The 17445-nt window shown below is 36.2% G+C and overlaps 1 protein-coding gene across 11 annotated transcripts in view; it reads left to right on the forward strand.

Annotated features, from left to right (window-relative positions):
- The window catches only part of LOC110031446 (zinc finger CCCH domain-containing protein 67-like), a 64136-nt gene that overhangs the window by 16970 nt on the left and 29721 nt on the right, over positions 1-17445 (forward strand). For 10 of the 11 annotated variants that reach the window (XM_020734635.1, XM_020734641.1, XM_020734645.1 and 7 more), the window contains 4 exons: positions 1069-1161; positions 1329-1598; positions 10675-10854; positions 10935-11093. In XM_020734635.1, coding sequence (XP_020590294.1) covers positions 1069-1161; positions 1329-1598; positions 10675-10854; positions 10935-11093 — 702 coding nt within the window. The remainder of the gene's footprint in view (positions 1-1068; positions 1162-1328; positions 1599-10674; positions 10855-10934; positions 11094-17445) is intronic. The other variant, XM_020734640.1, reaches the window with a different exon arrangement.

A 17445-nucleotide genomic window follows, 5' to 3' on the forward strand; every position in this document is an offset into this window, starting at 1 on the left:
CTACACGGGGGGTTGAGAGAGAGGAGAGCCCAAAGACCCTTCAATATATGCCCTGATTCCTCTATTTTTATCAAATAAAATGAGGGAAATACAATATTATATTTTTATCCTTGCCTTAAGAAGGGCAGTGCGAGATATTTTTGTCCTTTCCTCGCCCAGATCTGGTGTTCTGGAGCTTTCGGTCGGCGAGTTTTGTTGGCAGCGGGTGGAGGAGGTGGTCGACTCAAGTGTCCGGGCGGCTGGTGGAGTTGGTCGGCCAAAATGGCCGGTTGGTTGGTGTTGGTGGCCGAGGTGGGTGGCTGACCCAATATGAGGTGATTGGCTCAAGTGGCCAGTTGGTCGACTATAGGTGGCCGACTGACTGAGGGCAGGCGGCCTAAATGGCCGGCTGGCCCAAATGGTCAACCGACTGGAATCAGATGGTTGGCCCGAGTGGTCGATCAATTGGGAGAAATGGCTGCTGGTGCGACTCTGATGGTGGTTCGTTTAACTTGGCGAGGACCCCAATATTTTCATGTTGTACAAGAATAGAGGTTGAATCCTCCTGGGTGCCGAAGCTCATCTACATCATCACCGATGTCCTCCTAGCTGTAAGCAGCTGTTGTATTTTCCAGTGTTTCCGCACTGAATCCTTAGCCTTCTCAGGTTCTGACCCTTTTTTATCATCCCATAACATTTTCATCCCTTTCCTCGATCCTTATGCATCTTATAGGAATCCTAAGTCAGTGTCACATGAACTCTCTCTGTCATACAACTCAAAAAACAACACTATCTATCAAGCAGGACAGCTCTTTGTTCTCACCCTACACAAAATGTACTGTCCTTGTTGTTTGTTTGTTTTATTTATTTTTAACTTTTTATTTTGAGACGCATTAACCCGGGCAAGCTGTTATGCTGCTCTTGTTCTGGCTCTCTAGAAATCTGTTTTGGTGATCTGCTGCTCTTTGCTTTACGTGTGCTGGCCTCTTGTGATAACCTTTTCCAGGATACTATTAAAACACTTACCTTATCATTTCTCTTGCCCCTCTCTTGGTTTTTGCTTTAATCATTGTACAATGTACTATACAGTTTTATTTATCGCCTGGAGGTTGCAAATCTGGTAATGACTGTAGATTCCGTCACAATGTGCAGCTAAACTTCATGGGATTGCCAATACGTCCGGTATTATCTTTTTTCACTTCATCAACATAGAGAGCAATTTTACATGAAGTTTAACATTTGTTGGAAAAAACAGTAGTTTGAAGGTTCTTAGGTTGCCGTATTTCACATGTTTTTAATATTTATTTTTTATTTTCAGAATTTCATCATTTCAAGCTCATCATTTTCAGGGTGAGAAAATGTGTCTGTTTTACATGCGCACTGGCGGCTGCAAGTTTGCAGGCAGTTGTAGGTTTCATCACCCAGATCCTATAGCTGTCGTTGGCGACTCTTTTCAAGATCTTAACATTGATGTGCCTTCTCAGCAAAATGGTCAAGTAGAACAATTGTATAAGACACCAAAGCCCTTAGGAAACACTTCAACTGAACAAACGGCCTTATTAAGCCCTTTAACACCTAACCAGGGACTCCAGCAAAATGAGCATTGGAATGGAAATCAGGTAGTGTTTACCTGAATTATTTCTATTTTTAACAACTTGTTTATTTATTTAATTCATTCAAGTTCCTTGTTGCTTTTAGTTTAAGAAAATGCAGAATGAAGCCTATGCCTTGTTTTGGTAGACCAAGTTAATTGTACATTCAGGATTGTTCTTTGGCATGCATTGTCTATTGATGAACTTGTTTAACTATAGATTTTTGTGTAAATTATCAAAATGGTTTATATACTTTTTAGGGGCTTCTACTTATCCTCTGGCTTTTTTACGTGTTTAAATAATTTGGTTCTATCATCAACTTTGCCATATCGTTAGACGTAAAGTAGTGGAAGAAGGCTCTGGATAATGATATTTTAGATTTTTTAAGGTCAATTCTATTAATTTAGGATGGTATTATTGACGTGTACTGAAAATGTGATGTATATGTTTAATTTAAGCTGATTTTATGTTAATTTTACACTTTTGGAAGTTGTTTGCAATTTTTTTTTTTGCAGGATTCAAGTCAGAAGATTCAGCGGGGTTGAAGAAGCGAAGCATTGAGCATAGGAACAACGTCAAAGCGGAGAGCCGAGGCGCCCAAGGAGCCATAATTCAATTTAGAGTTCAAAGAAGGCAGAAAGTAGATGCTTGGTTGGTGGAGCCTTGGCGCTGCGATCTCAGTGCCTAGGCGCCCAAAACACTTGCCCTAGGACTCGAGTAGGTGGAAATTAAGTGATGAACCACTAATGCCTAGGCATTAGGAACCGGCGCCTAGGCGTCGCTTTCTAGCAAGTTGACTTGTTTTGATAGTTTGAGTGGTTTACAAGCATCAATTCGCAAGGGAAAGCATTAAAAGGCTCCGTCGAAGGAAAAAGAGGCATCAACAGATCGAAGAGAAACACAAAGATATAAATCCTAAGTGTAAGAGAGTGAAGTGAGGAGTGATTGTGAGATTTTTTGAGTGCGTAATTATGCTTGTTATCTCAGTAATTTATTTGGAGAAGGAAGAGAGACAAGTTTGCTATATTCTTGGTGTATTCCATCAGGTTTTAACTCTCCTTTTTGATATTTTTATCAATAAAATGATTTGTGAGTAGAATTATTTTTCTTACTTGAATTAATTATGTAGGAATTTAAAGTTTGGTTTCTCTTGTGTAATTTTACTGAAATTTTTATAAGGTGATGTTTTAACCTTCAAGTTTCATTTACATTCAACCTGACCGATCAGGTAATTAAAATTCTGTGAACTTCGAGTTTTGGAAAAATCCTTAGTGGAACAATTAGGTTTAAATAAATTAACTTAAGAGAATAAGAATATTACTTTCAGGTTAGTGCAATCTTATGGGAAAATAAGGAATCATGTGCTAATCACTTGATTTAGAGAACCAAACATGATTGATTCCCAAACCTTCTTAGACGCTCGAGAGGGGATAAGGAGTTCTGCTCTTGCTTGTCACCTAGAATTATAAATCACGTAATCGAACTTAGATTCTCGCAAAACAAATGCAAGGGAGTAATTCACTAGTATCATAAAACTTTATTGAAATTCTCATCTCGTTAGCTTAGGTTTTATAAATTTGAAAATTAGGATTAGTGACTATTCAAAACCATAGAACTTCATACATTCAGGCAGATTCAAAACCAGTAGGCTAGAAATTTTTCAATATGAGAGTTTGCTCGTTTTTTCGTAGAATCGATATACCGACTCTGTTCCATATACTACTTGACCGACACATTTATTTGCATGATTCATCCTTGCTTCACAACATTTCAGTTCGTGTCAATTTTTTGGCCTCGTTGTCGAGGAACAACATTGAATTTCTAATTTTAGGAAAATTTTAGTCAAACTGTTAGGATGTAAACTTTAAATTTGTATTGTTGTATGTTTACTACAATTTTTGGTTATTTTATGTTTTAATAAAATCCAGAAATATCTTGTGTTGTGTTCTTCCTATTTTACTGCTAAATTAGTGCACCTATTTTTTGTTTTTTCATTATTGTGAAAATTATGTGATTTGCTTGCTTTTTAACTTCAACATGTTTATCTGCTTAGCTTTTTTTTCTGAGTTATTTGTTTGTTTTGAATTGTATAAATCTATTAGTTTAGGGCTATTTGATTAGATTGTTCTGGTTGTGTATGCGTAGGATTGAAACTTTAGAACTAGTACCTTACGAACTTGAACTAGAAAAAACCGTTAAAAAATCAAAAAATTGAAAATACTTAAAAATAAGTTTGGAGAGATGACAAAAATATCTCAGGTAGAACACACACAACTAGACCCAATGTCATGCCTAGACCTCTTAGGGAATTTGTCAATGCATCGGTACAAAAGATTCACTTCAACATCAACAACCTTGCTGTTGAAGCCAATACTTTTGAACTCAAATTGGCCATTATTCAGATGGTATAAAAGACTGTTTGAAGATCACTCACGGAAGATCTTAACCTCTACTTAGCTAGGTTCTTTGAACTTTGTGCTATCTTTCGATATGACGGTGTTTTTGACGATGTTTTACTTTTTTTTTCCTTCTCACTTGGGATAAGGCTAAGATGTGGCTCAATTTTTTAATATTAGAATCTATTACCATATGGAATGAATTAGCCCATAATTTCCTACCAAAGAATTTCCCTCTATCCAAAACTACAAAACTTAGGAATGACATCTCATCATTTACCCAATTAGACGAAAAATTAATCTACGAAGCTTGTGATGAATTTAAGGAGCTATTTAGGAAATGTTTCAACGATGCCTTACCAGACTGACTTATAATTCAAATATTTTATAATGGGCTGTTGCAGCTAAGGTATCACTAATGTATAAGTCATTTGTGGAGGCGTATTCATTGATTGAAGAGATGACAAGCCATTCAATAGAGTTAACCTTAGAAAGATAGCTAGCACACTTAATGTAGACATATTAGCAATTTTAATCTCTCAAGTGGCTGTCATCTCTAGGATCTTAGACAATCCAGCGGTTCAAATATACACGAGGGTCGTTAATAATTGAGGGAAATGATTATGGACAACAAGCTGATCCTAGTGCCATGCTTTTATAATCCATTAATGCTATGACCAATAGGTTCAATAACTCACATTCCATCACCTACAACCCAATTTAGAAGAATCACTCGAACCTTAATTGAAATAACGATAATCAAGTTGTAAGAACTCAACAATAGGATAGCAACCATTCCAACCCATTAGATAATTGGAATGATCAAAAGAGTAACAACCTGGACCGACTTACCCACATGGATTCACTTCAAATGCAATGTTTAAAGAAAAGAAATTATCTTTGAAAGAGATTGTGATGTAAATGGGGAATAAGGGTGCGTTTGGGGCGGCAGTTTACCTGCAGCGCGGCACCGTGCCGCCGGCTTCGTCCGCTTGGCGGTTCACCCGCGGCATCCCACAGTTTGGTGTAAACGCGGAAAGCTCCTCTTTACCTGCAGCCCAGCTTCGTCGATCGACTTTTTACCCCCGTGCCCACTTTTTACTAGTCCTAACCGCCGACAGTAGATTCCGGGAAAGAAGAGCAAGTCGCGACGGTCGTCTTCCTCCTCTTCTCCGCGAAAGGTGAGCTCTTCTCCGACAGCTGACCGTCGTCTTCCTTCACAGTAAGTTTCCTATGCCTCTTTTTCTTCTTCTTCTCTTTGACAAAAATCAAATAACTCGAGGGAGCCCAAAAAAAACTTGAGCGAGGTTTATTTTGAGAAATTCCTGGGTAAATTAATCTTCTGCATAAGCTCAAAATACTAATTTGGTTATTGAGAGTATTATTCCTCTAGATGGAGCACTTCGTTTTCCTTGTTTCGAGCACTTCGTTTTCCCTTTTTTCCTTTTTCCCTATTTTGTATGTAAATCTTCCTTTAATTTAAGGCTGGGTCCAAAGCATTGCTTTGGTGTTTATGTATTGACTTGAGGTAATAAGTTTTGAGTCATAAAAACAATCTTTCAGTTTTATGTAATATTGCATTCATCAACCATTCTGACGTTCATTGGTTGGAGCTTCATGCACTGGTTATGCAAATTCTTAGCCTACTTTAATCTTTCAATTAAATGACAGGCTGTTCTATAATTTCACATATACGATTATGATCCTATAAACTTCAATATGATGGCAGATATTTCATCAAGCTGTAAATCTGCAAGTAAAAAGAAGTATACGATTGGAGTATTGCTGGTGAAACGGAATGAAGATTTGTTCGTTTGGAAGAATTAATGTTCGTGTTGTCTGGGAGAGTTTAATCAGTAGCTAAAGTCATTTTCCAATTCCATTATGAAGATTTGTTCGTATACGAATAATCAGCTTTAAAGCGTTTCAAATACTTAGCATTATAGCTATGAAATCACATTATGGGGATGTTTGGTACCTGCATTTGAGCAAGAATTATCAAGCTTCTACTTTCAATGGAATCACATGCATTTATGACTATCACAGTTCTGTTAAGCACAACATTACAAAACAGGGGCAGAATTGTCATTTCTGCAGAAACAACTACCTCACAGTTGTTTTCACATAGCTATCTCAAACAGGCAGCCAGCTTCCCCACAGCAGCTTTCCCGTAGCAGCTTACTGGGGCAGCGCAGCTGCAACTGAAAAGTTGAGAAGCCGCAGCTGCGCCAAACATAGCCTAAATTGCTTGAATAAATTGCAGAGTCAAGCTGCAACAATGAGAAATATTGAAAATCAGTTATGATGGATATCAAAATCATTGAGCAACAAACCCAAGAAACCCGACCTCGTAATATTGAAGTAAATCCCAAAGAGAAATGAAATGAGCATGTAAAAGCCATTAAATTAAGAAGTGAAAAAGAGTTGGAAGATGTGACTAGGAAGGAGCCTAGTGTGAAAGAAGTTAACTCTGAGTCCGAAAAACTTAGTGACAAACCTACCACGAACTTAGGCAAATTAGACTCATTTCCTAGGAAGGAACCAGAATGATGGCCTCCACCATTTCCCCAAAGGCTTCAAAAACACAAGTTTGATCAATAATTTTTTAGGTTTTAGAAGTGTTTAAAAAGCTTAAAATTAACATTCATTTCGCTGAAGCTTTAGAACAAATGTCCAACTATGTCAAATTCATGAAATACATTCTAAACCAGAAAAAGAAACTAGGTGATTTTGAGACTATAGCTTTAGATGATGAGTTTAGTGCTATTCTCCAAAAGAAGCTTCATCAGAAACTTAAGAACCCCGTGTAATTTTATCATCCCTTGTGTTTTAAGAGAAAAGTTTTTTAGGAAAGCCTTGTGTGACTTTGGAACCAGTATAAACCTTATGCCCCTGTCAATTTTTAGGAGATTAGAACTAGGAGAAGTCCATATTACCACTGTAACTCTTCAACTTGTTGGTCGATCTTTGACTTATATTAGGCGGTTATAGAAAATATCTTCGTTAAGATGGATAAATTTATCTTCCTTCTAGATATGGAGGAAGTTAAGGAGATTCTCATAATCTTAGATAGATCTTTTCTAGTCACAGGAAGGGTGATTGATATTCAAATGGGGCAACTGACTTTTTTTTGTTATTGATGAAGATGTGATATTTAATGTTCTGAAATCGATTAAATGTGCTAAAGAGATAAATTTGCAATATTCTTGGTGTATTCCATCGATTTTTATCCTTTCAAACTCTTTTTTTTTGATATTTTCTATCAATGAAACGATTATGTTGTTGTTTTAAAACATGATTAGTGAGTAGAATTGTTTTTCTCCCTTGAATTGGTGATGTAAGAATTTAAAATTTGGTTTTTCTTGTGTGATTTTAGTGAATATTTATAATGTGATTTTTTAACCTCAATTCTTTCTTTACATTCAACTTGACCAATTGGGTAGTTAAAATTTAATGTGAACTTCGAGTTTCGGAAGAATATTTAGTGAAATAACTAGGTTAAAACACATTAACTTAGAAGAATAGGAATATTGAATCTATGTTAGTGAAATCCTGTAGGAAAATATTGAATCCTGGCTAATAACTTGATTTAGGGAATTAAACATGTTTGATTGCCAAATTTTCTTAGATGCCCGAGGGGGATAATGAGGAAATCTGCTCCTGATTGTCACCCATAATTTTGAATCACATAATCGAATTTAGATTCATGTAGAACCAATTAAGGTAGTTTACTAGCACTAGAAAATTTCGTTAAAATTTTCACCTCGTTAGCTTAGGTTTTAATATTTCAAAAATTTGGATTATTGACTTTTCAAAATTATAGAACTACATACCTTCAGGCTAGATACAAAACCAGTAGGTTAGAAATTTTTTTTTTTTGGAGTTTGTTCGTTTCTCGTGGGATCGATACACGAACTCTGTCTCGTTTATTACTTGAACAAAATGTGTACTTGCGTGATTAGTATCTTTTCGATCAGTATCAATTATGCACTGCAATTGGCCATATAAAATTTAATCCCCTCATAGAAAGATTTTTTTTATTAGTTTCTATACAAGTAAATGATAAAGTCGACAATTGAACTTATTTAGTTCAGATTCTTTAATAGAATAAATTGAATATTAGAAAAATTTTGGAACTAAAATGGACGTGAGCATATTCTAGGGATTATTTTGGTAATTTACTCATAAATTTATTTTTTGTTGCAATGATGACAATACTTAGAAAACGTTTGTGGTGCTGTATTTTTTGTAAGTTGTAAGCCTTATAATACAAACTTATGTTGATATTTGAAAATTTTGTGTTATCTCTTAATGTACAATTTTCATTGACTATAGAAAATTAATCCCAGATGGTACACCTCATTATAATTTCTACATGAACACTCTTTTTTGGATCATTGTTATATAGTTGATGGACTAAATTAGAGAAATGTGATATTCTGGGACTAAATTGGCCGCACATGAATAGCCAAGGGGGCACATTTTTCTTTGTGGATTTTTTTGGCTTAGAAATTTTCGCATGCAAATGCCTCTATGCTTGTTTTAATGAATATATGAAATATTTAAATTTTGTTCATACTTTTTCTGGGCCAGCAGCTAGGCGTGTCCCACAAGGGTGAGAATCCTCCCATTTAGAGTTGCTGCCTCATTTGTTATGTTTTCCATACTATTCCATCTGATTATGAGAGGGTTCTACTTGCATTCGTTGGTGAGCCGCTAGATTTCATATAAGCTCTTTTTTTCCCATTTTTCTTTTAAAGTGTCAATTATTACGTTTTAATATATTTATTTTGTTTAAGTTTGTACTTAGCAACTAATTTTTTCAGTTTTGTGTTATTATTATGTATTGTTATTTTAGTTTCTAGATAAATTTATTAAATTTTGGTTGTACTTTCTTGTCACCCATCTGTAGGAAGTACTCAGAAGTGTGGTGGATCTACCCACCACGCCAAAAAGGTGCACATTGATGATACACGAAGCACTTAGATTAGTTGTCTCCACTTGATCAAGAATTTCATGCATGAACATTCTAGCAGAGTTTTTTTGCATAAGAAAAATATACAAAATAACATTAAGATAATTTTCTCTTCATGTCAAGAAAAACACTCACGAGACATGTGAGGGTAGGTCGCTCTTTGCATCATGCAAATGGTCAACTTTTGGACATATAGAATCGATAAGAGGGGCTGCTGGTAGTGAGAGACAGAAGAGGAATTAAGGGTCATGGAAGGGCTTTGTGAGCTCTTGAGTGCATGTGAAGTGAGATTTGTTGAAATGTAGATGGGATTACTTTGAGGTTGTTTATTTATGGTAATTCCATCCCCCCAAAATGCACGCATGCTCTTATCACCACTAAAGCACCTCTTGTGCCCCAGTGCCTTGTGACAATTTAGAGCTAAAGTGCAATTTACACCCTGGCATTTAGGGCTTATGCTTTAGCGGGTGGTGAGCGGGGGCTTCTGGGGCCATTTCAGCGTTTTAGATGCATCTAGACGTTCTGTATTACTGAAACGAGTAATGGTTGATTTCTCTTTTCATGTGAATGACATATTGAGTTGATTTTTCACAAGACTATGTCACCTTTCGTTATCATGTCATTTGAGTGGGCTGCTTGTGTTGGTAAATAGGCAAAATCTAATTTAAACATCGAAACTGAAAAAAAAAAGCTCAAAAAGAAAATCATCTCACAAAAGACAAATTTGTACATGTTTATTCAATTGATGCTGATGTATTATTGTGATCGTTGCTGCTTTTATCATAATTTGATTGTGAAGATTTATAGTCCTAATTCTTCTAGGGAAGCCAAAAAAAAAACTCCAATAGTAAAATTACGCAAATTTTGAAGAAACATGTGGGGCTCATTCTTGCTCATTGGGCAAATATTATGCTCCACAACTTTACAACTTATGGTTCATGTTTGGACGTCAATAAATCTCTCTTTAACATTTATTTATTTTTCATGTAACATGAGAAGATTGTATATTTTTTAAGGTCATGATCATTCGCCTTAGCCCAAATATTTAGGGTCAACTTTTTGAATCCTCTTTCTGTTTGTTTTTTTATAAATTTTGTCTGTGATATTAAATCTATTATTTTCATATCATTTTGAATAAGTCTTCCTTTTTTCCTTTCTAAATCTTCAAGTTTAATTTTACTCGTATTATCAGTGCTTTTTCTTGCCTTTTGTTGTCCATGCCCAAATCGCTTCTGTGTTTTTTTTAGTTATCTTACTTTTAATATATGCCACTTTCAACCTTTCCTCTAATTTACTTATTTCTTAATCCAGATTTCTAATTTTGCCATGCAATCTCTTAGACATATTTCCTTTTGCCACTCTCACCTAGATTTTTTGGATTCTCACACATTAGTTTTGATGTAATGGCAAGCCTGAAGTCCATTCAGGTCTTCTTCAAATGACCAGTTCATCACAGACCCGGTGCTAGTGAGGTCTTCTTAAGATGATTAAATGAATTGTAATGAATTCATGAATTCTTTGACAGCCTTTCAGTGCATTAGGAATTGCTGCTTTCTGCAACGGGTTTTGTGGATGTTGAGGGAGAACAAATCTTATTGTTTGAATCTCTGTTCAGTTTATTTTTTATACCTAGCTGAATAAACAATTTTTTTATTTAAATGAATTTAAACTAAAATATCTGTAATTCTTTGTAATGGCACTCTATGCTGAATCATGACCCCTTGTTTCCTAGATTTCCTCAAGTCCATTGCATGCTCGAGAGATGAATAGAAATGAATTTAATGGCGGTGTGAAGTCACAGCAATTTGATGAATACCCTCAAAGGCCGGGTGAGCCTGAGTGTCAGTATTTTACAAAAACTGGTTGCTGCAAGTTCAAATCATCATGCCAATATCATCATCCAAAATCAAAGGTAATTTTCATCATCCAGTTACCATTGCTATATTTGGTGAGTATTCCTTTCATGATCTTAGATATTGTGCGTCTTTTCAGTATTGCGATCCCATAGAACATTTGTGTGTGACACCATTATCTTTAGAAAACACTTTGGAGGAACAAACAGCCATTTTAGGGCCGTCATTGTCTTATGTTCCAAACCTGTTTACGCCTAACCAGGGATTCAAATCAAACTCTCAATGGAATGAAAATCAGGTAGGTTTGACCTGTATTTTTCTTTTTATGGGTTAATTTTGCTTTTTAATTAATTAATTCAAATTATTGTTATCTTTTAGTTCAAGAAAATGTAGTATGACTCTTGACCTTAAGTTTTCTGATAAATAATGTCAGAACCGGTGCACTTTTTTTTCCATCAGTTCTTCCTGTGTTTTGTTTTGGCATTATTTTAATTTATTTTCTGCATTCTGAAGTTGCAGAAAATAAAACCTTTGTCATTTAATGATTTCGATTAGCTAAATATTTTTTTTTATTTGAATTAAGAAATATCTATTCAATTTATCTGTTGGGTTGTATATTGGTAATAATTGGGCCTTATAATGCAAAATTATGAAGATGTTGTAAATTTTATGTAAGATATTAGTATAAATTGCATATTTCACGGTGAACACCGTTTTGTCTTGCTAGATTTCTGAAATATTTGATTTTTCAATGTTTTTATGCCTTTTTTAGGTTAAGTTAGACAACCAAATTCTTTGAGAAAAATTTTCTCTTTAGACTCCGAACGTAACTCTGCATGCAAACTCCTAGTAATATACCGCCATGTGTGTTATATCGGGCCCACTTAAAAAATATTAAAGTGGAACCGCGGACTCCGCAATAACACCGAAATAACCTCAAAAATAACCTCCGCGGTTCCACTTTATTAACCCAAAATAATTTTTCCGAAATAACACCGTGGATGTTATTTCGGGGTTATTTCTTGGTTATTTCAGGTTATTGAAGAGAAACTCATATATTACACTTCAATAATCCAGAATTAACTCTGAAATAATCTCTGTGATGTTATTTTGGGGTTATTGAAGTGGAACCGTGGAGTTTATTTCGGGGTTATTTATGGGTTGTTGAAGTGGAATATATAAGTTTCTCTTCAATAACCCCGAAATAACATCCGTGGTTCCACTTCAATAACCCTGAAATAACCTCCGCGATGTAGCACATGTGGTAGCATATTATTGGAGTCCGCACGTAGAGCTACACCAGGAGTCCGGATAAAAAATTTTCTCTTTTCTTTGACTGAATTGGCATTGCTGCATAGCTTCAAAATTTTAAAACCTTATAGAAATTTGAGTTATGTGAAAATGTCTTTTTGTGGTTTAATATTCAGACTATACTTGTTATAATTTCCTTAACAAATATTATGTAAGGTTTGATCAAACAATTGTCTATACAGAAAGGCCTTGTACTGGTTCAAACCTTACACGGCTGCAGTTAAAAGAGTAATATTGTGGAAATCTATGCAATAACAAAAATGATACACAGAAGTCGGGAACATTGGTAAAGTTTATTGAGCATGTAATTTATCAACAAAGTAATGGTAGCAAAGCCTATTAATGGCGGTGATGGATTTAGATGTCGTGATCATTGTGGGAAATATGGAAAACTTTAGATGCCATTGAATTTTCTATGAGGGCAAGGTTGCATAAAGACTTCTTGAAAAATTACCATTTGACTGAAAAGTGAAGAACCAATCAGGTAAGGTTAAGTTTCATTGAGAAAAGTGTTAGACTAGTCCTTGATTTTTTGCAAGGGCTCATTTTAGTCCCGGAGTCTATAAATGTACCCATTTAGTCCCCACGCTTTTCTAAAATGAGCTAAAATAATACCCACAGAGAACTATTTCAGACCCAATTTAAATAGTGGGACAAATTTGATACTTCCGTAATGTTCGAGACTAAAATGACTCGTGCAAACAACTAGGGGAGGGGACTATTTTGGCACTTTACTCAATTTTCATTCATTAGGATTCAACACTTCCAACTACGCAAACCAATAAATCGATATGGCTGAAGTCATTTTTGTTTTTGGAGTTGATCTAACGAGAAATTCAGCTGGATGCAATGCTCCATACAAAGTAAAGGATGAAAGGGAACGTATTGCTCTACCGTGGCTGATCTTCATGTGTGGTAAGAGAAATGTTGGAAGTTGGGTTAGTCTATGGAATCATGTCAACTCCAATTGCAAGATAAAGGGTTCAAAGTTCAGGGAAGGTTTATTACTCTGGTTGTATGAACATTCTATTATTATGTTTGATTGGAAGTTGGATGGATTGAGCAAACTATGAATCCATGGTGGATGGATGGAGCTTCACTAAAGCAGTCTGAGGGCACATGTTTTTAATTAATATGCTTTGTTTTTGCTCATCTTGTGCTTCTGTTGAGAATTGCATTTGGCTTAGGGTTCTATTGAGTAATAGGGAATATAGAGAAGTCAAGAGACTTATGTGCAAGAATGTAAAAGTTCTATATAGACTCAAGTCATTAATCAAGAAACAAAGTTTTTTTTCTTTACAATCTATTTGGTTACACAGCCAAACCCTAGCGCCATTACAATATCGCCACTATAGGATTCCCGTTACAGTACCCACCGCCAAATCCACAGGCCCGTGTGTGTTTGTGTGTGTGTGTGTGTTGGGGGGGGGGGGGAGTGGATACCCCACGAATCCCGAGGAGTGGTGATATGGAGACGATCTCGATCTTGAGGGTGAAGTAGATCAAGATCGGGTCCAAAAGAGAAAGAAAATCACGCGTGATCATGACTTGGATCCTTGTGATTGAGGGTGTCAAGAGAAGGAGATGATTCATGAGGTAAATGATTGGAGTTTCTAGGGAAGATACACCCTGAGGTTATGAAGGTCTTGATCGGGCTCATACAGGGAGCTAGCATCTCAACGAGAGCTACTATCTCAGCATGTGATTTAATGCAGACAGTTAAATGTCCCCTTATGTGGATCTGAAATTCGAGGGATTGGCCACATATTTGAGTTGGTTGTGTCAGATCGAGACTGCTATAGTATGGAAGAGACTAGAGCAAAATTTGACGGGAGTCGTCACGATCCGGCTCGGGGCTTGGAGTTAACCAAGCCAGGAACGGACAGTCGAACTATAGAAGAAGAAATTTGATTTACAGGTGGACCACTGCTGCTAGGTATATTTTCTTATAATGATAGTTTCTCTTTACTGTTTTTTTCAGATGTTGATTTACTGTTCAGTACTGGATTGAGATGTTATCTGTGGTGGTTTACTGGATGATTTTAATTTTATTGCACTTTGTGGATTAGTGGTTCTTTTATATTTATTAAAAGTTTTCAAAATGTAGATAGTTAGATGTTAATACCGTTTAACTGTAATTTTCACTATAGCTAATTCTAAGCACTGAGCCGGGTTGTGACAAGTCAAGTCTGAGCCAAAGGATGAATGTGCTGAGGGAGATGAGTGAAGGACCACATTAGTTTTACTTTACACCTGACTTTTCAACTCGATAGTTCTATCGATTGCCTCATCAGTGAATGACATTTGAAAGGTTAAAGACATCTGGGAAAAGCTGAAGATGACCTATGTTGGGACTGAGAACCACATGAGGTTGTTTAAGATTCAGCGTGACAGAGTTAGTGATGCATGATGACATTGATTCAGGATTACTCTATAAAACTAGAATAAATGTGGTAAGATTTTGATCATTTCTCTTCTATATCGAGCTGTAGTGATTCACGATGCAAGAAGTGGGAGATATTTGCATAGATATGGATAATACAGTTTCTGGCTCTTATGAACCCAACTTTTGATCAGAGGAGATCAGGGCCATCACTTCAATTATACAAGAGGAGAGTCACATGAGGCTGCACTCTCAGCAGAGTGGACTTCCAGGTACGCGATTAGCTTTGACTGTCTCAAGCTCATTATCGGTCAACTTTTTCGATGGATTTGAAAATATGAATATGAAAATAAATTTTGAAATTTAATTTAATATAATGTATATGGTTTAGGTTTTGAAAGTAGTATGTTTTAATTTTTTGAAAAATGAGACCAAATGGATCTCATTCGTCCAATAGTTTGCATAATCGTGTCCGATGCCGCGAATACTACACCCTTCTGAAAGATAAGTGTAGACCTCGGCGATAGACCCAATCTTGCAAACTAAGAGATTTGTGACATCCGTTTGGTCTGCGAACCTTTTTATGTATCTATAAAGGCAAGTCCCTATAGTTAATTACATCTCAAATGACTGGGGTCACTTGAGAAAACTCTCGATAATGATCAGTGGTATTAATCTTCAAGATTTCAAAGTTTAGGTTTTCATGGTAGAACGTGGAAAGACAAATGGGAGTGGCTCAAGTATGAACAGTTATTTCAGGAGTCCAAAGAAAGAAAAATGTAAGGGATGTCATAGATTAAGAGTAGGGGACTTCATAGATCTTGAGGAGAACTCTCAGTGACTTTCCAAACTATCCTATTGTATGGTTGTTTGCTTTTTTAGAGATGATGTTATTCAATTGTTCAATCATACCAATTTTATTATTTAAGACTTACATTTACATAATACCCGATTATGCAAATAGCCCGCAAAAATAAGAGGGTTTACGTCATGTTATACGACAACCTCGGAACCTAAGGCGGGTTAGGACTTACGCTGCACAACATGGTTATACAGGAGCCTAAGGAGAAAGTGAGGATTTATGTCGCGTTGGGCGAGCTACCTCGAAGTCCTATAGGTTGTTATTATGCTAGAAAGAAATCCTCCTACTACTCGGTCTGAATTCCTTATCGTGTTGCCCACAAAGTTGGCCCCAAGCTCCTGTCGTCGCGACGACTCCAGGGTAATGTTTGAAATTGGTGTTTGAAGGTAATGTTTGAAATTGGTGATTTGTGCTTCACAGTTTTGGTGTCAATATTTTGGTTTTGTTTTGTTTTGGTTTTAGTTTTGCATGGATAATAAGCAAATCGCAGGTAAATAAAATGTACTTGAAAGGTAATAAATAAAATGTACTTAAATAAAATGTACTTAAAAGGTAAAATGCAGTAACGTAAAATGCTGTAGATAAACTGTAAAAGCGTACCTAGACATCTGCTACTGTTGCATTATTAATTTTGTGAGCATAGTATGATTTATAGGAGATTTAAATAAACTTGCAAGAAAATTAAATGCAAGAAAATGAAACAAGGCGAGAAAACTCAGCACAAAAGTCAGAAAAACTAGTCGTAGAAATCACAAGCAAACGAAACATTTAGTCACACATGAAAGACCAAGACTGAGTGTAAGACATTGGTAAAAGTGGAGGGGCTCATAGCTGGGCTGTGTGCTTCCTAATCTTGAACAGAAGTTACCGACCAGACAATCTACAGAAGGCAGTCCTTAACCTCAATCAGTCGTGGATCTTTATAAATTTTCATAGAAAAATTTTTATGCAAAAATTATTATTTAAGTCTTTTTTATGCAGAGTTCTTTTAATCATGCAAAAGAAATTTTTATTTTATTTTTGTAAATATTTTGTAAAGTCGTACAGTCCACAGACTAGTCACTCTAATTGTGCTAGAACTACTGATAACCTAAGAGTGTCGGGGGCAACGATCCCACCAAGAATCAGCGAATAGTATCATAGGCCCTTCCCTCTCCCTTGTTGAAGATCCTTGAGGTAGGAGATACCATTCTAATAATCTAACCTTATATCCCTCGTTTAAACACTAGACCCTAGACTCATCCTAGTCCGATGATCCATATGTGACGTTAACAAATTTCACCAATTGCCAGGAGGATTTAAGTGTAATATCCAAGCTCAAATCCCGATGCACTGGGTTTCATTGTAGGTTAAGTCATTGAGAGAATTTCACTGTTGATTTAATTAAGGAAGCATGGGTCACGTCTCAGTGCATCATGCCTAGTGTCTTAGTCAGTTTGTAAATTAGGGTCAAGTGTCTAGTTTCACTGTGCATTCGAGGATTAGGTGAATAGACTCTTATCTAAGATATGCTCCTAAAACCTTAGGAGGTTACACTGCAGAGATTAGGTAGATGGGCTCTCACCTAGAGTGTGCTCCTAAAGTTCAGGAAACCTATACTGAGGATTAGGTGTATGGGCTCTCACCTAGGGTGTGCACTTAAGCTCTAAAAAGCCTACACTGAGGAGTAGGTGGATGGGCTCTCACCTAGGGTGTACACCTAAAGTCTAGGAGGTCTACAATGAGGACTAGGTGGATGAACTTTCACCTAAGGTGTGTGCTTAAGCTCTAGGACTGAGGACTAGGTGGATGGGTTTTCACCTAGGGTGTGCACCTAAAGTCTAGGAGGTCTACACTGAGGACTAGGTGGATGGACTCTCACCTAGGGTGTGCTCCTAAAACTCTAGGAAGCCTACTCTTTAACTTATGCTTAAGCTGATTTAAGGTTTTTTATATCTTCAAATTAATTAAATCATCAATCATAATTAAATCATCAATCACATTTAAAAATAAATAAAACAAAATAAGAAAGAGGTCGACGAACCTCTAAAACTAGCAGAACCGAAAGGGGAAAACAACAAGTGAATCGACCTAAAAAGAAACGTTTAAATGATA

Source organism: Phalaenopsis equestris, unplaced genomic scaffold, assembly GCF_001263595.1.
Source record: "Phalaenopsis equestris unplaced genomic scaffold, ASM126359v1 Scaffold000819, whole genome shotgun sequence".
Lineage (NCBI taxonomy): Eukaryota > Viridiplantae > Streptophyta > Magnoliopsida > Asparagales > Orchidaceae > Phalaenopsis > Phalaenopsis equestris.